Genomic DNA, 22,701 nt, shown 5'->3' with positions numbered 1-22,701 from the left:
ACACCGGCCTGAGGATGCGTTACACCGGCCTGAGGATGCGTTACACCGACCTGAGGATGCGTTACACCGGCCTGAGGATGCGTTATGAGTTACACCGACCTGAAGATATGAGTTACACCGACCTGAGGATGCGTTATGAGTTACACCGGCCTGAGGATGCGTTACACCGGCCTGAGGATGCGTTATGAGTTACACCGACCTGAAGATATGAGTTACACCGACCTGAGGATGCGTTACACCGGCCTGAGGATGCGTTACACCGGCCTGAGGATGCGTTATGAGTTACACCGACCTGAAGATATGAGTTACACCGACCTGAGGATGCGTTATGAGTTACACCGGCCTGAGGATGCGTTACACCGGCCTGAGGATGCGTTATGAGTTACACCGACCTGAAGATATGAGTTACACCGGCCTGAGGATGCGTTATGAGTTACACCGACCTGAAGATATGAGTTACACCGACCTGAGGATGCGTTACACCGGCCTGAGGATGCGTTATGAGTTACACCGACCTGAAGATATGAGTTACACCGGCCTGAGGATGCGTTATGAGTTACACCGACCTGAAGATATGAGTTACACCGGCCTGAGGATGCGTTACACCGGCCTGAGGATGCGTTACACCGACCTGAGGATGCGTTATGAGTTACACCGACCTGAAGATATGAGTTACACCGACCTGAGGATGCGTTACACCGGCCTGAGGATGCGTTATGAGTTACACCGACCTGAAGATATGAGTTACACCGACCTGAGGATGCGTTACACCGGCCTGAGGATGCGTTATGAGTTACACCGACCTGAAGATATGAGTTACACCGGCCTGAGGATGCGTTACACCGGCCTGAGGATGCGTTACACCGGCCTGAGGATGCGTTATGAGTTACACCGACCTGAAGATATGAGTTACACCGACCTGAGGATGCGTTACACCGGCCTGAGGATGCGTTACACCGGCCTGAGGATGCGTTACACCGGCCTGAGGATGCGTTATGAGTTACACCGACCTGAAGATATGAGTTACACCGGCCTGAGGATGCGTTATGAGTTCCACCGGCCTGAGGATGCTGCGTTACACCGAACCGGCGGCGGCAGCGCACCCAGGCACGGCGCGGCGGAGGCGCGCAGCGGGGGCGATGCCCGCAGGGCCCCAGGGCGGCCCGGGGCGGCGGGACCCGGGCGGGGCCGGGCAGGGCTGCGGGGCCGGGGCGCGGCGGAGCCCGGCCCGCCGGGGCGGGGAGGCGGGGGGGGGGCGGGGGCCGCGCAATAACGCCCCGGAGAAGTTGCGAGCGGCGGAGGCGCCGCAGCGGAGAAGCCGGGAGCGGGGGGAAGGAAAGAAAGAAAAAAAAAAAAAAAAAAAGAAAAAAACCCCAAACCCGCACACCCCCCCCCCCCCCCCGCTGCAGCCCCCACGCCATGGGCAACGCGGCCGGGGGCATGGACGGGGGGGCGGCGGGGCGGGAGGGCCGGGACCCCCGGCCGCAGGGGCCCCCCCCGGGCGCCGCCGCCGCCCCGCCGCCCGCCCGGCAGCCCATGCCCGCCGCCGCCGAGCTGGAGGAGCGCTTCGGCCGCGTCCTGGTGAGTGCGGGCCGGGGAGGGGGCGGGGGGCGCCGGGCAGCCCCGCTCCGGCCGGGCTCCGCCGCCGCCGCCGCGGGCTCGGCCCCGCGTACCGGTTAATGGCGGTGTCGCCGCTCCGCGCCGGCCGAGCCGCTCCAATCCCGCCCCGCCGCCCGCGGGGGATGCGCGGCCCCGCGGAGCGGCGGGGGGGGGTGGGATGCGGCCCCGAACCGTCGGGGCGACCCCCGCTGCCGGGGCTGCTCCGCCGTGGCGGGGAGCGGGCGGCAGCCGGGCCCGGTGCCGGTGCCGCAGGCAGCCGGTGCTGCGGCTGTCAAGGCGCCGGGCTCGCCTCGCCGCCGCCGTTGCCCGCCTCGCCGCCGTCCCCCCCGGACCCCCGGCCCCAGCGGGCGATGCCGAAGCCGCGTTCCCGGGGGCCGGCAGCTCCTTGAAGCGCTCGGAGCCCCCCGCTCGCTCCCCTCCGTCCTTGAGCGGGGCCGGCTGGCCGTGACCTTCGCGCCACGCCGGCCGCCGTCGCGCCACGGGAGCCCGGGCCGCGCTCCATCCCCGCATCCCAAAAACGCTCCGTGGCGGAGGGTCGGGCTGGGAGCGAGGGCAAAAAATTTGCTGCTTTAATCCCTTGATCCCCCGGCGGGAGATGGAGCCCGTTTGCCGACCTCATGCCGGGAGCGGCCGTGGGCAAGAAGCTCCCGCCGATGCCGGCGCACCGGGATCTGCTTGGCGAGAGCCACCGTCCCAGCCCCGAGCGCAAATTATTTGGAAGCTTTTTTATCGCGTGGCGTTCATGGGAGGTTTATTTGGGGATGGGTAGCGCAGCTGGAGCCGCTGCCGCTTCTCTGCCGCCGGCAGTGCCAGCTCTGGCGCGGCATGGCCGCAGGGGGACGATGGCGAAAGGCTTTGCAAGGCGGGGATCCGCGCGGGACCCCCGAAATCCCCAAGGAGGGGCCTTCGCCGTGGGACGCCCGCCGCCGGGGGTGCGGAGGGCGGCTGAGCTGGGTGGCGGCACCTGTGATGGCTCCCGGGTGCCGCAGCGGCGGTGGCAGGAGGGGACGGGTGGCGGGGGACCTCGGGGTGCTTCCGCTGCTGCTGCGAGGCCTCAGGAAACGGCGCTTTCTGCCTGGCTGGGTGGCAGCAAGCTGGAAATCCAAAGCCGAAAAATGATCAGAAAAAGGGGAAAACGCAGCTCCAGGCCCTCGCCACCCCCCCGGGCCCCTTCCATCCCAAGGGAAAGCCCTTTCCCGGGAGCCAGGGGCACCCAGGGGGCTGGGTTTTAGCCAGACAGGAACCGGGCATCTTGTGAAATCGGCTGTCCCAATCTCGCTTCCTCCTTTTGCAGGTTCCCTTCCCCCTTGTCATGGCCGGGGGGGCAGTGGGACCCCCGGGGGGATGGGGACGGGGGCGTCCCTCTGCCCCCACCCACCCCAACCATGTTCCTTGACTCGGGGTTCAATTTTTCCACCTCTGGAGCTAGGGAGATCAGTGCTGGAGCAGGCATGGGTCGGGAATCTCCCGGTGGGGCAGGATCCAGAGCTAGCACGTTGCCACGGCTACGGCGATGCTGCGAGAGCACGTTGGCGCAAACCAGTTTTGGGCTGGACATCCCAAACTGGGAGGGCTGGCGGGGCAAAGCCTGGCAGAAAAGCCAACAGCGGAGTCTGGGAGATCCAAACCGTCACCGGGAAGAGGATGGATAACCCCACCACGTGCCGAGAAATGGGGAATTCACTTTTATTCCCCAAAAGCTGGCTTCTTCCCAGCTAGGGCGCCGTGGCAGATGCAGCTTTGGCAGAGCGACAGGAGGGTTGCCCCCGTGCCAAATGGTTTGGGATGTCCCGAGGTGGCTTTTTGGGATGGAGCGGAGGAAAGGGAGCATCGTTGCTGCTGGGACGGGGATGTTTGGATGCTCCCCCTTGGAGGAGTCGGGATTTTTTTCCCCCCCTTTGCACATCAAGGGGTAGCAATTGGGAATATATAAATGAAATTGTGAGCTGAGGGCATGGTGGAGCCGAAAATAGCTGGGAGGGTTTGGCCGGAGCCTTGGGGACAGTGGCCGATGGGCAGGGGGGGCTGCTCCGGCCGGGAGGTTTTGCTGGCGGGGGCTTTGCTGCCGCTTCTCCTGGGACCTGGAGGAGAGTGCGGCAAACGTCACCGCTGCAGATGTTTGCAGATGTTTGCAGATGTGCTGTTGGCCCCAGCGGTGGGACCGGTCACCAGCGAGCCCTGGCTGCGGCGTTAGCCTCAGCTCAACCAGGAAAAGCAAACTGACGCTCGGCTTTCTGCCGGATCCATCGCAGCCCGGTCCCGGGATGGTGGCGGGGTCTGGCTGGGGGCTGCGGCGGGGTGTCCCCGCGGGGGACGTGTGCCCTGGATAGGCAGGGAAGGCGCCTGTGAGCTGAGAGCTGCTGTACGTGGCTGGATCCAGCCCTGGCTGAGTGAGGAGAGCATCCCGGCACAGGGAACGCGCCGGGTGCCGGGATCAGGCGCCGGCTGAATCCGGAGGGCATCCTGGCGCGGGGACTGCGTGGCTGGATGAGCCCCCGCACGTTGCTGCGTCGGCCCACCCATGGCTGGATCAGGCCCTGGTTGAGCCAGGAGAGCATCCCGGTGCAGGGATCCCCCCGTACACCCGGATCCGGCCCTGGCTGGCCTAGGGAGACCTCCCGGCGCAGGGATCCCCCCGTGCACGGGCGCAGGGTGGGCAGGCAAGGCACCCGGAGGGGATGGGGGCACGGTGGCTGGATCGGGCTCGTCTCCCCAGCCGGTGCCGAGAGCAGCTTCTGCTTGTTCTTAAAATAGAGCTGGGAGCAGCAGGCGGTGGCGGCCGCCCATCCCTTCGCCTGCTCCTCGCCACCCTTGCAGCAGGATCCAGCCGTCGGCGGGGACCCGTCTGCTCCTCCACCACCTTGTCCCTGCCTGGCGCATGGCGGGTCTGGGACCCGGCCGGATCCAGGGAGACTCCCTGGAGGGATGAGCTGGTCCTGGGAGCGTCGCCCAGCTCAGCTTGCTGCATGCTGGGGGTTGGGAAAACCCTGGGTGGGCCTGATCCTGCTGGGTGCCCCGCGCTGAGCCTCGGGAAGAGGCAAGAGGACGGATCCGGTGGCAGTCAGGGGCAGGGGAGGGGACGCCACAGGACAGCTGGCGCTGCGGGGCCGCACGCGCCCCAGACCCCCTTGGGTGGGAGCATCGCGCTCCGTGGCCATGAGGGACGGCGCATCCCGGGAGTGGCGTGGTCCCTCAGCCGCCAGCCTGGGCGCCTGGTGATGTTCGTCCTTCCTGTGGCCAACTGGTCGGTGGAAGCCCCTAAACTGCCGCCTCAGGGCTGCTCCGGCCCCTTCCCTGCGGCAGGCAGGGTTGGTACCCCGTGTCCAGACCGGGATGCTCTCCCGTGCCACGCGCCAGCGAGGCTTCCCGTCCCCGCTCCATGGATGCGCGTCCCCCACGTGCCCCAGAAACGATGCTCCCTGCGTTCAGTCTGGTTTTCACTTGAGCCTGTCGGTGTTTTGCAGAGCAAACACTTCCGTAAACGATGCTTTGAATTTTTTTGTGCTGGGGTTTGGTGCAGAGCCTGGCTCCGCTCGGCTCTGCCTGCTCGCGTGCGGAACAAAAAGAAGGTGTCTGACACCCAAAATAGCTCCGTCTCCGCCGCCATCAGCAGCCCCGGCGCGTATTGCGTGCTGCAATATGAAAAGGTCTTTTCGTACCGGAAAATGATGTAGGTGCTGCTTTGCCTCGCCCCCCCCCCCCCCCCAGTCTTAGTTTTAGCTGCTGGGTTAAGCCCCGCTCAACCCTGCAGCAAACCCACCCTGAGATGGGGGGGTCCCAGCCGGCCACATCCTGGCGCCGGGCATGGGTGGGGTGGCACCGTGGGCTCCATGGCACCTCGTGTCCCAGGCCGGCGGAGGACATTTGGTGTCATCCGTGCCGTTACGCGGTGGGCTGTGACGCTGCTGGCAGGCTTGGCGGGGGGAGGATGGGGAAGCCCTGGGCTGGGGTGGGGGTGAGGGTGCTGAGTGCCGGCCGGAGGGTGCTGGGTGACGGGAGGTGGGGGTGCGGCTGCTGGGGGCAAGCCCCCGTGGCCCCTCCATCTTTGTCTCCCAAGGAGGAGGAAGACCAAGTCCTTCCTCTGCCACCTCTGGGGTGCTCGGCTGCTGCCTTGCCCCACGGCTCCCACACCACCCGCCCTGCCCCACACGTCCCGCCCTGCCCCACACCTCCTGCAGCACCGGTCCCCCCGTCCCCGGCCGGAAACGAGAACTGGTTTCTTCGTGCTGCTGGCTGACGCCGGGGACCACAGCGGAGCCACTTCCTCCCCCCTCCCCGGCACCACGTGCCCGCCTGGGGCCGCGGCGGGATGCAGCCACCACCCAGTTTGCACCCAAACTGTGCCACATCCTGCCGCCCAGCCCAGCCCTGCTTGCCAGGAAGGGACCGTGGGGTTTGGTGGCAGAGCCACCTCCACGGGGACATCCCTGCCCTCCCCCTGCCCCACCTGCACCCTCGTGGCAGGGAGCCCACGGGAGGCTCTGTCCCCCCCGGTGATGCTTGGTCCTGGTTTTTGCAGGTCCCACACGAGGTCCCTGGAAGAGGTGGTCCGTGTGGCGGGTGCCACCATCCCCTCTCCGGGCACCCAACAGAGTGTCCCACGGAGGGTGCCATGGGTGCCGGTGTGGGGTGTTTGGGTGCATGGTCCCTCTCAGCACAGCCCCGTCCCTTGGTCTGACCCTCCTGGAGGGTCTCCTCCATCCCAAGGATGGTAGCTTGGGGACCATGGGGACAAGGCTCCCCAGCAAAGGGGACATCCGGCTGCTGCTGCCACCTTGCCCATCCTGGGACGCACCCGGCAGCTCCGGTGCAGCCCCCGTGGCTTCATAACAAGGCTATTTCTGACCCCGCAACGTGATTTTTACCCTCCCTGCCGAGCTCTCCATGTGAGCTGTCCCCTGGCCAAATCCGGCCAAGTGCCAGCTCCTCTCCGCCCACGTCTCCTGGCTTTGGCTTCTTGTGAAAGCAGCCCGACAGGTCCTCAGTGGAGGCGGGCAGTAAGGTTCCCGCTCCGGCTCGCCACTGTGGCACCTCTGCCCTTGGACCTGCTCCTCTGTGAGCAACCAAACCCCTGTGAGATGCCTTTTCCCCAGGGACGCGGGTGTCCCGGGGTGCGTGCACCCCACATCCCCATCCTCAACATCAGGCGACCCCAAAACTGGAGGTTGAGGGTGACTTGGGGCTGTGCATCGCTTCCATGTGCCAGTTCGCCTGGGCTCTCCAGGCCAGCAGCAGCCTCAGTTCCTGCTTTTCCTTGGGGCCGGATCACCAAGAAATGGGTCTTTTGGGAAAATAAATAGACCGTGACCTGAGCGGAGCTGCCAGCGTGACCCAGGCCATGGTGGATGCCCCATTAAAGGCTCCCCACGCTGTGCCTCAGGGACCTGCTCTGTCCCCAAGCATCCCAGAGGCGGGAGCTGCACCCGGGGCCTCCCGGAGCCCCCGGCTGTGGTGCAGAGCAGTTTCGGCAGCTGCCTTGTGCCGTTCGGAGAGCGGAAACCACGTCACGTCCTGCCGGGGCAGCCCCGGGGCGGGTGGCGGGGGCCGGGGTTGTGCAATGGTGGCACAGAGGGACGTGGTGAACACACCAGACCCTGCCCTGACATCATGTCTCTAAAGAAACACTGATTTCACCAGCCAGGCTGGTCACGCACCGGCGGTGGGCAGACTCGGCGGTGCCTGTCACCCTCGAGCGGGGCCCAGAGCTCCTCATCCGCCTCACCAGCCGGTGCCCCCAGCCCCCACCCCAAGTGCCTCTGCCGGGACTGGGCTGGCTGAGGCCGGGAGCATTGTACTCTCATGACATGGATGGACGGGCCCGGTTTTCCCTCCTGTCCCCCACTAACACCCCCTGCCCTCCGCCTCGGGGACCCGCAGGTGGGGACGTTGCTGATGGCTCCGTGGCTGGTGGGACGTAACCCCCCGGTGTGGTGGCGGTGTCCCCATCCTCGCACCGCCGAGCAAGGACGCTCGGCGCTGGGTGAGCAGCGGGTGCTACAGCCCCGGGGAGCGTTTTTGGGGGTGACCCCCAGGCCCTGACACGTATCACCCTGCAGAACTCCATGAACCTGCCCCCGGACAAGATGAAGCTGCTCAACCAGTACGACAACGAGAAGAAGTGGGAGCTCATCTGCGACCAGGTGAGGTCTGGGTGTCACGGCGTCCCCGGCGCCATCGCCGTCCCCAGGTGCCACTTGTGGTTGTGGGCATCAACCCGGCATGTGCCGAGCACCAGCATCCATCTCCATCAGCGATGCAGCGCCTTATTAACCTGATTAAACACTGATGTAGCACGGGGGCGGGGACGGGGACATGGCGGCCGCCACGGGGATGGTGGCACGTCCCCGTGCCGTGGGCGGGTGGCCTGGTTTCAGCCTCTCTCTGGGGCTCGTAGGAGCGTTTCCAGGTGAAAAACCCACCGTCCGCCTACATCCAGAAGCTGAAGAGCTACTTGGACACAGGTGGCGTAAGCAGGAAGGTGAGGGCTCCCCCTTCCACCCCTTGTCCCCATCCCGGGTCGGGCGCGGGGACGGCGCCAACGGCTCTCCCCGTCGTCCCCCAGTTCAAAAGGCGAGCGCAGGAGTCAACGCAGGTGCTCCGGGAGCTGGAGATTTCCTTGAGGACCAACTACATCGGGTAAGGAAGGGGGACCTGGGGGGTTCCTCGTTGTCACCCGGCCGCTGCTGCTGTCCCCAGCATTGCTGGGACAGGGACTGGCGTGCTGGTGGCTCTGGCTGTGGGGGGACAGCGGGACGTGGGGGCTGGGGGCCTCATCCTGCCTCTCTGGGGTGGCTCTGATGGGAGGATGGGGGTGCTGAAGCAGCCGGCTGTGCCATGCTCACTGTAGGACCTGAACCCCATTTTGGCTCTCTGGTACCCTCTGGGTGCCAGGGTGGACTCTGGTGTCCCCACCCTGGGTGCCCTGGCCCTTCGCGGTGTGGTGGGTGCTGAGCCGTGGGTGCCTGTGGTCCTGGCACCCAGGGCCAGGCTGTCCTGTCACGGTGGCAGCGGTGGCAGCGGAGCCGTCGAGCTGCGTCCCCCCGGGCATCGGGAGCGGGGCTCACCGTGGCACCCAGCTGCCTCGGAGAGGTGCCAGCTCATGGTTGCCACCTCGTGTCCCCAGCGTGTCCCACCCCTCGCTGGGGACCTCTGACCGGGGGTGGCTGCACTGAGGGTCGGGGAGGGGGAGAAGGGAGGATGAGGAGGGCTGGCGGAGCCCACTAACCCCCTGCACCCCCCAGCTGGGTCCAGGAGTTCCTCAACGAGGAGAACAAGGGGCTGGACGTGCTGCTGGAGTATCTCGCCTTCGCCCAGTGCTCCGTCGCGTACGTGCCCACCGGGCGCCCCTTCCCCGAGGCCGGGATCGGCCTCCCCTGGGGCTCAGAGGGGCTGGGGGGGTCCCGGGGGGCTGCTCTCCCCCATCATCCGAGTGATGGAGCCGAGGATGCTCCATGGCTGGGGTTGAGCAGAGCATCCCCACCATCCCCAGCCCCGGGGACCCCAGGGCCGTGCCTGCCTGTATCGGGGTGCCGCGTCTCACCCGTCCCTGCGTCCCCACGGGCCTCCAGGTACGACATGGAGAGCGCTGAGAATGGCAGCCCGGGCTCCGACAAGGGCAAGGTCCTGGAGCGGTCGCTGGAGGACCTGAGCAAAAGCAACTCCTCGTCCCCCACCCAGGGCACGTCCAAAGCACGGCACCTCACCGTCAGGTAACGCGTGGTCCTGTGTCCCCGCCGTCCCCCCAGTCCCTGCGCCGTGACACCCCGCTCTCTGCCTCGCTGCACCCCCGGCCATGCCATGCTCGGAGAGGGGCTCGGCAAGGAGACGCAGGCCTGGTCCTAAAAATGGGTCCCCAGCGCTGGTTTGCGGGGGGACAAAGCCACGTCCCCGTGTGCGTGCGCAAGGGATAAACCCTGCCGGGAGCTGGGCTGGATCCGTCCCCCCAGCCCCGCGCCACAACCGTTGAGGGATGCTCTGGGTAAAACCCATGAATAAGCAAAAATTGGAGGTGCTTCAGATTTTGGGGGAGCAAATCGCAACCCCCCCGGTTGAAGACCGGGGCGGAGGAACGGGCCTGCGCCCCCGCAGCTGGTCTCGGTGGCTGGTGGCTCTCGCTTGGCGCCTCTCGCCCTGCAGCCCCCTTCTAACCCCGCTCTTCTCTTGCACGCTGCCGGGGGACGCGCTGACGGTAGGTGACGGGGCCAGGGCGCCGGCGGGATGGGGACGCCCCGGCGGGACCCCGCTGCCAGTCACCGGTGTTGGGGATGGTGCCTGTGGGGCATCCCCGGCGGGCAGGGCGGGTCCCAGGGTCACCCGGGAGCCGTAACGTGGCACCTCGGGGACCACGGGGGTCCCTTGCCTCCTGCCAGCAGCTCCGGAGGAGCTGGGCTGTCCCCCCCCCAGCCCCAGGGACAGGTCAGGAGTGTTGTGGCACCCGCGGCGGGTCCCAGCCCTTGTCCCCCACCCGTGTCCCCAAGCCCGGGTGTCCCAGGGGCCACGCGGGAGCCCCGTTTCTCCCTCCTGTCCTGCAGGCTCTAACGCTCCTCCAGCTGCTGCCTCTCGAACCAGCACATCCACACCCTCCTCCGCCACGTCCACCCCAGCGTCCCCTGCAGCGCCCCGGGCAGCGATGGGGACAGTAGCCCCAGGTCACCCGGCAGCTCCTGCCCGCCCCGGTGAGCCTCCGAGACCACCCGTGCGCACGAGGGGCACCCGACCTCCGCCCCAGCCCCAATCACCCCACCGGCCCAAGGGCTTGTAGACGGGCACAGACGTGGGGGTCTCTCCCCTTGGGGATGCAACCGCTCGGGTCCCCTGGTGTCCCCCCACCCCGCTGCCACCCCCCCATGCGCTACCCCCTCCCCGCTTGCGCTGCGCCCCACGGCCGCCCTCCCGGCCCCTGCTCAGCCGCGCTCTCGCCCGCCCAGGCTGAACCCCTCGCACAGCAGGAAGGCGCTGAGGAACTCCCGCCTCGTCAACCAGAAGGACGACGTCCACCTCTGCATCATGTGCCTCCGTGCCATCATGAACTACCAGGTGGGAGAGGGCAGTGTCCTTGGGGACCCACGTGGGGCTCCCCAAAAGCCTGCGGGGCCATCTTCAGGGTCAGGGTTTGGGTGGGGTGGGACCCGTCCTCCATCCTCACTCAACCTCATGTCTGGTGGGGACATGGAGCGGGGGTGACCTGAGGTCCTGAAGCATCCCTGGGGCGGGGATGGGAGGATGTGTGACCCCATTAATGCTCTTTTTCCCCCCAAGTCCGGCTTCAGCCTGGTGATGAACCACCCAGCCTGTGTCAACGAGATCACCCTGAGCCTCAACAACAAGAATGCCAGGTAGGACCCGTCCCCAGCCCTCCTGTCCCTCCGTCCCCTTGCGCGCCCCATGGCCCCGACGCCCTCGCACCCTATGTGTCTGCAGGACCAAGGCGCTGGTGCTGGAGCTGCTGGCCGCCGTCTGCCTGGTCCGAGGTGGCCACGACATCATCCTGGCCGCCTTCGACAACTTCAAGGAGGTGAGTCCCCAGCAGGGACACGTGGTACCCATGCTGACACCTGTGCTCCAGCTGGGTTCGTGCCTCAGTTTCCCTATGGGTGGCAGAGTCCTGCATCATCAGGGCATCCTCCATCCCGAAAATGCCCATCCCATCACTCGCTTGAGGATGCTCTGGCCATTGGGCTTGATGTCCCCATGCCAGCGCGTGTCCCCAGGGCCATGTGCCAACAGGACCGGGCGCTAGGCAGCACCCAGCCGGGCTGGGATGGTGTCACCAGCGGGTGCCTCCTGCCCCGCTCCCCCCCGGGTGCCCACCCTGGCCGTGTCCCTCCTGACCCTCAGGCCCCTGCTCCCACCCCAGGTCTGCGGGGAGAAGAACCGCTTCGAGAAGCTGATGGAGTATTTCCGAAACGAGGACACCAACATCGACTTCATGGTGAGCGGCTGCTGGGGGTGGTGCTCTGCTGTCCCCAGGGCATCGTGTCCCCAAGGGCTGCCGAGCCACCGTGCTGTCCCCAGGGCATCGTGTCCCCAGGGGCAGCTGAGCTGCTGGACCTTCCCCAGGCCTCCATGTCCCCAGGGCTGTGAAACCACCACGCATTCCCCAGGGGCACCACGTCCCCGAGGGCCACTGATGCACTGCGCAATCCCCGGGGCACCGTGTCCCCAGGGACCGCTGGGTCACCGTGCCGTGGCAGGGGCTGCGCTGAGCCTGTGCCCGTCCCGCAGGTGGCCTGCATGCAGTTCATCAACATCGTGGTGCACTCTGTGGAGAACATGAACTTCCGCGTCTTCCTGCAGTACGAGTTCACCCACCTGGGGCTGGACCACTACCTGGAGGTGGGTGATCCTGCACGGCCCCGGTGCGGAGCCCTGATGCTGGAGGTGGGCGGTGGGTGCTGGGGGGCTGCCACTGGCCCTGACGGTGCCACCGGCTGTCCCACGGCAGACCCTCCGCCTCACCGAGAGCGACAAGCTGCAGGTGCAGATCCAAGCCTACCTGGACAACGTCTTCGATGTGGGGGCCATGCTGGAGGACTCGGAGACCAAGACGGCCGTGCTGGAGCACATGGAGGAGCTGCAGGAACACGTCAGCCAGGTGGGACGTGGGCGCGTGGGCAGGAGCTGCTGACGCAAGCCCCGAGGGAGGGACGTGGATGGGGCTGAGCGACGTCGCCTCGTCCCCTGCAGTTGACGGAAAAGCTGCAGGATGCAGAGAACGACTCCATGGCCAAGATAGCGGAGCTGGAGAAGCAGCTGAGCCAGGCGCGGCGGGAGCTGGAGGCGCTGCGGGTGAGCACCCATGGGTGCTATGATGCTGGAGGAAGGGATGGGTGCCTGGGGGACCGGGGTTTAAGGGGTGCACTGGGACACCAATGATGTGCCGGAGCTTGTCACCACTGCAGGAGCAGCTGAGCCCACCGCGGCCACCCAGCCCGCCGGCCCCGCAGCCCCAGGAGTGCTACCGGCTGGCGCTGGAGCGGCGGCTGGCGGAGCTGGAGGAGAAGGGGCTGGTGCAGATCCTGCGTGGGCCCGATGGAGACGTCGCCATCGAAATCGTCCCCGTCGTCATAGAAACCCCAGCAGCCCCCGTGGTTACCGGAGAGGCCACCGCCACCGGCACCTCCACCGGCACAGGTACCACGGGTGCGGGGGGATGGCGGCAGCCCGCGACAGCCGCTTCCCGGCGGGAACACCCGGCACAGCGGAGTGGTGGCAGCGTGTCTCTGGGCAGGGAAACAGGCAGGGGCGCGGGGATGTGCCCAGGGACGCAGAGTCGCTCAGTGGCAGAGGGAACGTGGCGGTGGCACCATGCCCTGCTGTGCCGCCACCTCACCCACGTCTTCTTTCTGTTGCAGATGCTCCAGCCCCGGCTCCAGCCCCGGCTCCCCCACCAGAACCCGCCGCCCCCCCGGCCCCCCCCCCCTCCACCGCCCCCGCCGCTGCCGGGGGCTGAGCCCGGCCCCCCACTGCCCCCCGCACCCCCTCTGCCCGCAGGCACCGGCCCCCCCCTAGCCCCTCCGCTCCCCGGCGCCCAAGTGCCACCCCCACCCCCACCACCCCCGGGGGGGCTGGAGGGCCCCGTCCCCCCCCCTCCACCACCCCCACCCCTCGGTGGGGAGCTCCCAGCCGGGCCAGGTGCCCCCCACGCCGCCGGCGGTTCAGGTGAGTGTGGCCCAGGGATGGTGGGGCCGTCCCCCAGGTGGGGGCTGGGGTCACCCTGGGGTGGGTTTGGGATGCCCCCACCCCGTGACGTGTCCCCCCTCCCCGTCACCCTGCAGTGAAGGTGAAGAAGCCGATCCAGACCAAGTTTCGCATGCCCGTCTTCAACTGGGTGGCACTGAAGCCGAGCCAGATCGATGGCACCGTCTTCACCGAGCTCAACGACGAGAAGGTGCTGCAGGTGAGGACACGGAGGGGTCCGGGGGTCCGGATGCAGGGTGCTCAGCTGGGCCAGTGCCGCAGTCCACACCGCACCCGCGCTGAGGTTGTCCCCGTGCCCACCTTGCACCCATCCGTAGTGTCACGTGGCTGCTGGAGGTTGGAGCAGCTCCTTGGCACCATGGAGAGGGACAAGATGGGATCTGCCATCCTTCTGCTGTCACCCTGTCCTTGTTCCCTTGCTCCATCCTCATCCTCACATCCTGTCCATGTCTTCTTCCTCACCTTCATCCTCTGGTCTCCTCATCCCCTCCTTACCCCCTCCCTGTCCCCTTGTCCTGTCCCTGTCCTTGTCCCCTTGCTTCATCCTCATCCCTTCAACTTGACCTCATCCCCTTGCTCCATCTTCATCCTCTCACTCCTCTCCTCCTTGTCCTGGTCCTCTGGCCCCATCCTTGTCCCAGATGTCCCGCATCACCTCCCCGCCGTGCCCTCAGCCCTGTCTCCCCGCAGGAGCTGGACATGAGTGACTTTGAGGAGCAGTTCAAGACCAAGGCGCAGGGCCCCGGCTTGGACATCAGTGCCCTCAAAGTGAAGGCCACGCAGAAGGCTCCCAGCAAGGTCGCCCTCATGGAGTCCAACCGAGCCAAGAACCTGGCCATCACCCTCCGCAAGGGCGGCCGCAGCATTCAGGACATCTGCACAGCCATCGAGACGTGAGTGTCCCCTCCTTGATGGGAGAAGGTCGGGAGGAGGGTGGGCGCAAGCCCACCTACACCGAGGGGTCGGGATGGTGTGGGGTGTGCTGGGGTTGGAGGAGTGATGGCACCAGCTGCGGGGATGGAGGGATGCAGGGACCAGATACGGAGAGATGGAGGGATGTGGGGATGTGGGGATCAGCTGTGGAGCTGGAGGGAAATGGGACCCAGCCGTGGGTGACGGCGTGGTTGAGGGATCTGCTGCAGCGTCTGACTGCGCTGGGGGTTTCCCACCGCCCGCAGGTATGACCAGCAAGCCCTGAGCCTCGACTTCCTGGAGCTGCTGCTGCGCTTCCTGCCCACCGAGTATGAGCGGACGCTCATTGGGAAGTTCGAGCGGGAGCAGCAGCCACTGGAGGAGCTATCGGATGAGGACCAGTTCATGATCCGCTTCAGCAAGATCCCGCGCCTGGCCGAACGCATGAACGTCATGATCTTCCTGGGCAACTTCAATGACACGGCCCAGCTGCTCATGCCGGTGGGTGTTGGGGGGGCACGGGTGGCTGGGGGGGGGCTGCGAGGGGGTGGCATCCTGCAGCGAGACTCACACGCTTCTCCTCCCACCCACAGCAACTCAACGCCATCATCGCCGCTTCCATGTCCCTCAAGTCCTCCGTTAAACTGCGCAACATCCTCGAGGTAAGGAGTTTGGGCTGCAGTGTCCCTGATGGGGGACATGGGGCTGGGACGGGCGCACGCAGGGTGCTGCCAGGCACTGTGCCCCCAGGGGTGCCCCGTCCGTGCCGCATTGTGTCCCCAAGCCGTTGTGTCTCCACAGATCGTCCTGGCCTTCGGGAACTACATGAACAGCAGCAAGCGTGGGGCAGCCTACGGCTTCCGGCTGCAGAGCCTCGACGCGGTAGGGTCGGCACGGGGCTGCCCGGTGTGCTGGTGCAGTGGGGCACTGTCACTGCCCCGGGCCCAGCCGTGGGGATGGAGGGACACAGGGACCGGCTGTAGAGATGGAGGGCCATGGGAACCTGCTGTGGGGATGGAAGGGTGCAAGGACCAGCTATAGGGATGGAGGGACACGGGATTCAGCTGTGGGGATGGAGGGATGCCGGGACCATCTGTAGGGTTTGAACAGGCATGGGAAGCAGCTATAGGGATGCAGGGACCAGCCGTGGGGATGGAGGGACACAGGAATCAGCTGTGGGGATGGAGGGATGAAGAGACCATCTATTGGGTTGGAGAGGCGTGGGGAAGAGCTAAAGGGATGGAGATATGCAAGAACTAGCTGTGGGGTTGGAAGGATCTGGAGAGCAGATACGGAGAGGTGGAGGGATGCAAGGACCAGCTTTGGGGACGGAGGAAGATGGGAACCAGCCGTGGGGATGGAGGGATGGAACCAGCCATGGGGATGAAGGGAGGCAGAACCAGCCATGGGGATGGAGGGATGGAACCAGCCATGGGGATGAAGGGAGGCAGAACCAGCCATGGGGATGAAGGGAGGCAGAACCAGCCATGGGGATGGAGGGATGGAACCAGCCATGGGGATGGAGGGAGGCAGAACCAGCCATGGGGATGAAGGGAGGCAGAACCAGCCATGGGGATGGAGGGAGGCAGAACCAGCCATGGGGATGGAGGGAGGCAGAACCAGCCGTGGGGATGGAGGGATGGAACCAGCCGTGGGGATGGAGGGATGGAACCAGCCATGGGGATGGAGGGAGGCAGAACCAGCCGTGGGGATGGAGGGATGGAACCAGCCGTGGGGATGGAGGGATGGAACCAGCCATGGGGATGGAGGGCCACCAGAGCCTGCCCTGAGCTGGGGTGAGGTGGGGTGGTGGGGTGCGGGTCGGGGCTGATGCTGTTCTCTCCCAGCTCCTGGAGATGAAGTCGACGGACCGCAAGCAAACGCTGCTGCATTACCTGGTGCGGGTGATTACGGAGAAGTACCCTGAGCTGACCGGCTTCCACACCGAGCTGCACTTCCTCGACAAGGCGGGCACAGGTAGCGCCCGCGGGAACCGGGCTGGGGGGGGTCACGGCAGGCTGCAGCCCCGGCACGGGGGCTCTCTGAGCCTCCCTGACCCCTGCGCTGCTCGCCCTCCCCGCAGTCTCCCTGGACAGCGTGTTGCAGAATGTGCGGAGCCTGCAGCAGGGGATGGAGCTGACCCGCAAGGAGTTCATGCGGCAGGACGACAGCCCCGTGCTCAAGGACTTCCTCAAGGTCAACTCGGAGGTGATGGAGAAGCTGCAGGCTGACAGCAAAACTGCCAAGGTGGGTGCTGGGGGTAGCGGGGGGGCATGGGGCAGGATTTGGCCCCCCCATTCCTACGTGGGGACACCCTGGGGTGCCCTCTGCTCACACCTCTGCCCCGTGGGAGAGGCTCCCGGCTGGGACGTGACTCCAGCAGGAGAGCCGGGAGCCAGGGGGGATACAGAGGGGGGTGGCGAGGGGGGAGAGGCTGGAAGGAGGCGGTGGGCGATGGTGCCAGCCCCCGGCTCGGGGTGTCTCTGCCCGCAGGAGGCGTATGAGTCGGCTGTGGAGTATTTTGGGGAGAACCCCAAGACCAGTCCCCCCACCACCTTCTTCCCCATGTTCATGCGCTTCATCAGAGCCTACAAGGTAGGTGGGGATGGGGGGGGTGCGCTGTTTTTTGGGGGTTGAGAGGGGATTTGGGGTTGGGGGGGTCTGACCCCACTTTGGGGTAACCAGAAAAAGCCACACGCGAGGCTGGGGGCTCGTGGGGCAGAGAGACCCTGGGGCTTGGTGCTGCCCTTCGGGGCGGCTGGAGATGCTGGAGCTGGGTGGGGTGAGCTGGGAGCTGCCGGAGGGAGGGAGGGAGGGGGGGCTGCGGTCCCGTGGTAGGACCCCCCCGGCTCAGCACACCCTCCCCATGCCTCTCCCAAGAAAGCAGAGCAGGACATTGAGCTGTGGAAGAAACAAGAAGCGGCGGCCAAAGAGGCGGAATCCAGCCCGCCCAGCAGCAAGGACCAGCCTGAGGTGAAGGTCCCCCGCGTGTCCCTCTGTCCTGCCGGGGCAGCTCCTCCAGCCCCAAGCGGGCTGCGTGGTGGGCAAGGGCAAAGCAGGTCCTGGAGCGGGAGAGCCGGGTGGGGGCGAAGATGGGGGGCACCTTGGGGGTGCGGCAGGAAGCCATGCCCTTCACCCCGCGCTCTCCCCAACCGCAGCTGCCCATCCAGAAAGCCAAGCGGCAGCAGATGGACATGATCGCCGAGCTGAAGAAGAAGCAGATGGTGAAGGAGCCGCTCATCTACGAAGGAAAAGACGGGGCCATTGAGGATATTATTTCAGGTGAGAGATTATTCCAGGCGAGTGGCCGGGCGTCCCCCCTGCAGCAGACTCAGCGCTCGGTGCCGGTGGGGAGACCCTCGGTGATGGGGGGCTGTCACAGCCCGGAGCCGGAGGGCCACCAAGCCCCATCATGGGGACCAAACCCACCCGTAGCGCCTTCCCATCCCACGCGGCAAAGCTGCCGAGCGTTCTCCGCCCTGTCTCATAGCTCTTCCTCCTCTTCTGCTTCTTCTTCCTCCCTCCTCCTCCTCCTCCTCCTCCTCGCTGTCTCTCTGGATTGCTCTGCTCAGCTCTGAAAACTGTTCCTTTCACGGCCCGGACGGGCAAACGCTCGTCCCGGCTCTTCTGCGACATGAGCTTCAACGAGGAGAGTCCTCTGTAGGTAACGTGGGGGCAGCTGGGCTCGGGGCGAGGGCACGGCACAGGCAGGGGCTGCCAGACTTCGCTGCCCGCCTGGGTTAGGGGCTGCCAGACTTCACTGCCCGCCTGGGTTTCTCGGCCCGTCGTCACCTCTGGCCGCATGGCAGGGTGGGTGGACTCTGCCCCGTGCTGAAAGCCAACCCCAGGGGCACTGCAGCATCAGCCCCAGCCCCACGGTACGGTTCTGGGCACCGAAAGAGCCGAGGGATGGGGTCCCGCAGGCTGGTTGTTCATAGCCGCTGCTCCTGTCTCCGCGTGCAGCGGGTCGGGCTTCTCCCGAGCATCCTCGTGCCCAAATGGGGCGACTCCTGGGCAGCGGTGGGTGACTGGGTCCCAGCCTTCGCCGGGGCGGGTGGACGGAGCTCAGCCAGCCTCTGCGCTTTCTCCCGGTGCAGATCTGCGGAACAACCCTTACCGGCGTGCAGACAAGGGCCGCGGCAGCGCCAAGAAACGGGCTGCGGGGCAGAGCCTGCAGGCGACGCCGGACATCTCGCTGTGACCGGCGCCGTCCCTGCAGCTGCCAGGACCGGGGCAGGACCATCCTCCCGACACAGATGGGACCGCAGGGCGTCAGCCTGCCAGCCCGGGACGACGCGGGGCGGAGGGCCAGCGCCCGCTCCCAGCTGCTCCAGCCGCTTAGCGTGCCAGCTCCCACCCTGCACGCCCTTGGGTCCGGCGCAGGGATCCCCTGGCGCTTGCTTAGCGATGCCTCTGAGCTCCTCTCCTCTGGGCTGGCAGGGCTGGGGGACCCTCCTGGGTATGGGCAGGGAGGGGGGAGCACGGAAAGGGCCCCAACTTGTCTTGGAAGGAGAAGAGAGGCTGCCCCGTCCCTGCCCCAGAGCTGCTCCCTCTCACGCCTGGCCGAGGGTCAGCCCCGCGCACTGGTGTGCCCCACTCTTCAGCTTGCTGGTGCCTTTGATTTCTCGCTGCAGGAGGGGAGGGGGGGTTGTAAACCAGGGGCGCAGCCGTCCCTGCCCATCTCCCCCATTTCCCCCGGCCCTTTGAGACCCGCGTTCTCCTCCGCTGCCGAGGAGGAGCTGTGCCTCCTCTCCAGTGTGGAGCCTGCTGCAAAGATCCCACCCTGGGCGCTTCCCGTACCCCAGGAGCTGGCAGGGGTGCTATTTTACAGTGATTTTATACGTCTTCCTTAAAATTTCTCTGTGCTATGGGAGCAGGGACTGGAACACCCATTCTAAGGCTCCGGTGAGTCTGTTCCTCACTGCAGGGGAGGCTCCGTAGCTACAACCATCAGCAGCAGGGGCAAGGATTTACTATCGTCAAGTCCGCAGGGCGGTGCCAAGCTCTGCCCTCCTGCACCCCTGGCCTCCACCTCCGCTGTCGGGGCTGGAGCCTCTTGGAGACAGCAGTGGCCATCAGCCCGCGGGGAGCACGAGGCTGCTCCCCGTTCGCAGCAGGTGCAGGCTGCGACGTGCAGCAGGTGCTAGGCAGCCTCCAGCCCCTGCGGCAACCACCACGATCCCAAAGCGCTGCAGGGTCACTGCTGAGCTCCCGCAGAAGAGGCCAGAGAGCTGCACAAGCCTCCAGATAACGCACTGGACTTGATTCCTCCCCTGCCCTGCTGCCGATGAGTAAATCTGAACCATGCACTGTCGCAGTTAACCTCTTAATGCATTTACTTCGCTAACCGGCCCCTGCTCGCCCTGCTGCGAGGACGCGTGGCTGCCGTGTACATTCTCGCTAGCCCCAGCTTTTAGGCCAGGCTAAGTCCTCGCTGTAAGCCAGAGCAGCGACTGCTTCCTGCTGTAATTCAGATGCTCAGCGCCCACCGGCTCAGTATCGCACACAAGCTCAAAGGGGAGCGAAGGGAAACGAACATGTAACTTAAATGCCTTTAAGCGAGAAATGTAAAACATTAATTGTTAATTTGTATACATTATTTTTCTATAATGAAGCCCAGCAGAACTGGTAATAAAATGACTCCAGGGGTAAAGCATTTGTCTGTGAGAAGGGGTGATGCTTTGGGGCGGGGGGCGATGCTGCGATGGATGGATGGAGGGATGCAAGACCAACGCGTGGAAGGAACTGCTGCCAGGAGCGGTGACCATGCTCCTTCGAACATTTTTAAGAGGAAGATGCAGTTCTGACTTGCCCGTGACTGCAGCTGGGGGTAGGGTAACTTCAAGGCTCCACTCAGCCCTGCAGCTCTGTCCAGGACTGGCAGCCTCTAGGCAGACGTGATCTAATGGGTAAGAACATGAGGAATAGGGGTGCCACAGGACAACAGAAGGGAAAAGCCAGGACTTGTGGCTCTTCCAAGGGGCAGTCCCACTTCTTACTGCACAAAGTGTCCCTGAGGAGGAGGCTACCGGACCCCAGGCACCTGCATGGGCACGCAGCCGTCTCTGCTGGGCCACCTGGGCGAGGCAGCCCTGGCTTCTGCCGCGCACAGCGGGGGGGAGCAGGCGGCTCTGGGGAGGCCAAGTCCAGCGCAAAGGCCCAGGGCAAAGGCCCGGCCCACGCCATTTTACACTGCTGCTCAGCTGCGCTGGCCGCAGAGACCCGACACGGTCTAGCGCTTCCCTACGCCGATCTGTACCTTTACAGGGAACTCTAGCAGCAACACACCCACCTTACTTTGTGGACGACTGGTCCGACTTCAGTGTTCACAGTACAAACACGGGGATGTGATAGCAATCCCCCCCCCGCAACTTCAATTTGGGGTTTGTGTTTCAAGATAACTGGCCTGACTCGCTCACCGGCCGTGCCACCAGCACGCTCCAGTCCACTGCGCTGACAGGAACGCACCACCCAAGCGCAGACGAAAGCTCCTGCACCAACAGCGAGCAGAAGCACTTGCTGAAAGGCGTGGGCGAAGCTCCAGAGCTCCGCCTGCCTAACCTGGGGCCTCAGGATCCCAGACCTACTTTTCCACTACCGAAGACTCAGCAGCTCCCAGTACAGCGAATGCCCCTGCCTGCCATGGGACAGGAGGAGGAAAAGGGACCATCTACCTGGAAATGGAGAGAGATGCCGGTATATTTAGCAAATCCTGTGCTCAGATCCATCGAAGTTATTGCTGCCTCTTCATACCCAGAAATGACTTCTCCCTGCATCCCCCAAAAACTAGGGCAATATGTAGCAGAGTTTAACCAGACCAGGCTTCCCTTCTTGAGAAATGTCTCTCAGCACCACTGTCTTGTTCTCTGGGATGACTTATCAAACCACTAGCAATGAGAAGGAAGAATCTTTTTTTTCCAGCTTTATTTTTTCCCTGTGAAAATGCAGGTCAAAATGTTAATTTCAAGAAATCACAGTTTTATAAAGTGTCATTCATTCAATACAAGCTTGTCATTCCATCGCCTTCACCCACACCGGTACTGCCCATCCCAAAGAGAATATCAGCTTCATATTGCTTTGCCCACAGTGATTTTTCCAGACTTTCGGAAGGAGCTACACAACAAGAGCCACCTGTGTTTATCCCTCCTACTGCTATTTGTCCTCCCTACCCTGAACTGGGGTTCTGTCCTAGTTCTATTATTACATGCAGTTTCAACCAAATTTTAACACAGATAACGAAAAGCTTTCCTGACTTTCTCTTCTGTCAGTATTGCACAGCCAACCTTGATCTGGAAGCTGGACTTTTACGTCTGTCACAGCAATAATGACCAGCCAAATTAAGAGGAAACTGTCCTGGCAGCAGGAGAGAGTCGAGGAGATCCCAAGCTGGTAGGTAGCAAAACCATGAAACCCCTGGAGACGCTCCTGAGAGCAGAACCGCATTTCAGGACAGTAAGAAAGCACCAGTGGTTTGTGGTATTAGCCGAAGTGTCTTTCCCACCTGGCAGGGACTGCTGATGCCACAGCCCACTTGTCTGGCCGGCTGTCACCTAAGAGATTTGTTGGGTGGAAATGTGCAGCCTCACTTTCTCACTTGAGGTGGCAGCAAAATAGGACTGAAGGTTTTGGACAAAACGAACAGGACAGAGATACTGGCTAATGCTGGTGTGAGTACAGGAGAACACGGACATCTCTGTCTATCCAACAAAAACATTCTGGATTCGCGAGGGTTTACTGCCTTTCACCCATGCGTGTAGGTGGCCTGAGATTAACGTTAATGCTATAGATGAAGTGTAAAGCTCAGAAGTCCTGCAAACAGAGTGCTGCTGCATCCTGCCCTACTGCTCGGCAGCACTTGAGTCTAACACCAATGTACCAAACCGTACACCGGTACATCGAAGCATTTTGCAGACAACAGTGAAAGCCACGAGATGCAGCGTTTGGGAAGGGAACAGACCATGCTTTCGTATTGACACATCACCAACAGCGATGTGTCATATTGACACGTCACCAACAGACTCTTCTTAGAAACAACCAACAGGTTTTCCTCCTCCCCCCCTCAGAGGAAGCCCAGGAAGGGTGCCAGGCGTGGGGAGCTTGGTTGGTGCACCGAATATGCGCTTGGGAGCTCCTGGGACGGCATTTTGATCCCTCCTGCTCCAGAGCCTACGATTCTTAGTAGTTTATGGCATCTGAAAAAACAGAGTCGAGCCAACTTACCCATTCCCCCCACTCCTTCCTGGAAGAGATGTGTGTAATGTGTTAATTGTTTACTAAAAAGACTCTTAATGTGGCATTACAGCTATAATTAGGTGTCTATTTTGGACAACGTATTAAGTGCTTTAGAACAAAAAGTGCTATAAAAACTATACCCATAGCGGTGACAGGTTTAATTTTTCTTCAAGAGCTCCACTTTTTTATTGCATCATAACTTTAGTTTTCTGATTAGGGATGTCACTGCCTAGTGTA

General features: G+C 64.1%; 1 protein-coding gene across 1 annotated transcript; it reads left to right on the top strand.

The window, feature by feature from the left end:
• The first annotated feature begins 328 nt into the window (after positions 1-328).
• Positions 329-18,433, top strand: LOC104027158 (formin-like protein 1). The gene is given in 28 exon segments (XM_075723035.1): positions 329-1,107; positions 1,410-1,581; positions 7,677-7,760; positions 8,015-8,098; positions 8,183-8,256; positions 8,862-8,945; positions 9,189-9,329; positions 10,548-10,656; positions 10,879-10,955; positions 11,041-11,134; positions 11,477-11,551; positions 11,845-11,955; positions 12,065-12,214; positions 12,307-12,408; positions 12,522-12,747; positions 12,975-13,015; positions 13,017-13,281; positions 13,398-13,519; positions 14,011-14,213; positions 14,499-14,733; positions 14,826-14,894; positions 15,034-15,114; positions 16,080-16,209; positions 16,316-16,479; positions 16,726-16,827; positions 17,113-17,211; positions 17,391-17,514; positions 18,330-18,433. Coding segments are annotated over 28 exon segments (4,101 nt in total).
• The last annotated feature ends 4,268 nt before the right edge of the window (positions 18,434-22,701 follow it).

Source organism: Pelecanus crispus, chromosome 18 (genome assembly GCF_030463565.1).
Source record: "Pelecanus crispus isolate bPelCri1 chromosome 18, bPelCri1.pri, whole genome shotgun sequence".
Lineage (NCBI taxonomy): Eukaryota > Metazoa > Chordata > Aves > Pelecaniformes > Pelecanidae > Pelecanus > Pelecanus crispus.
Note: the sequence above shows the minus strand (reverse complement) of the source record. Positions and strands in the feature narration are given on the sequence as shown.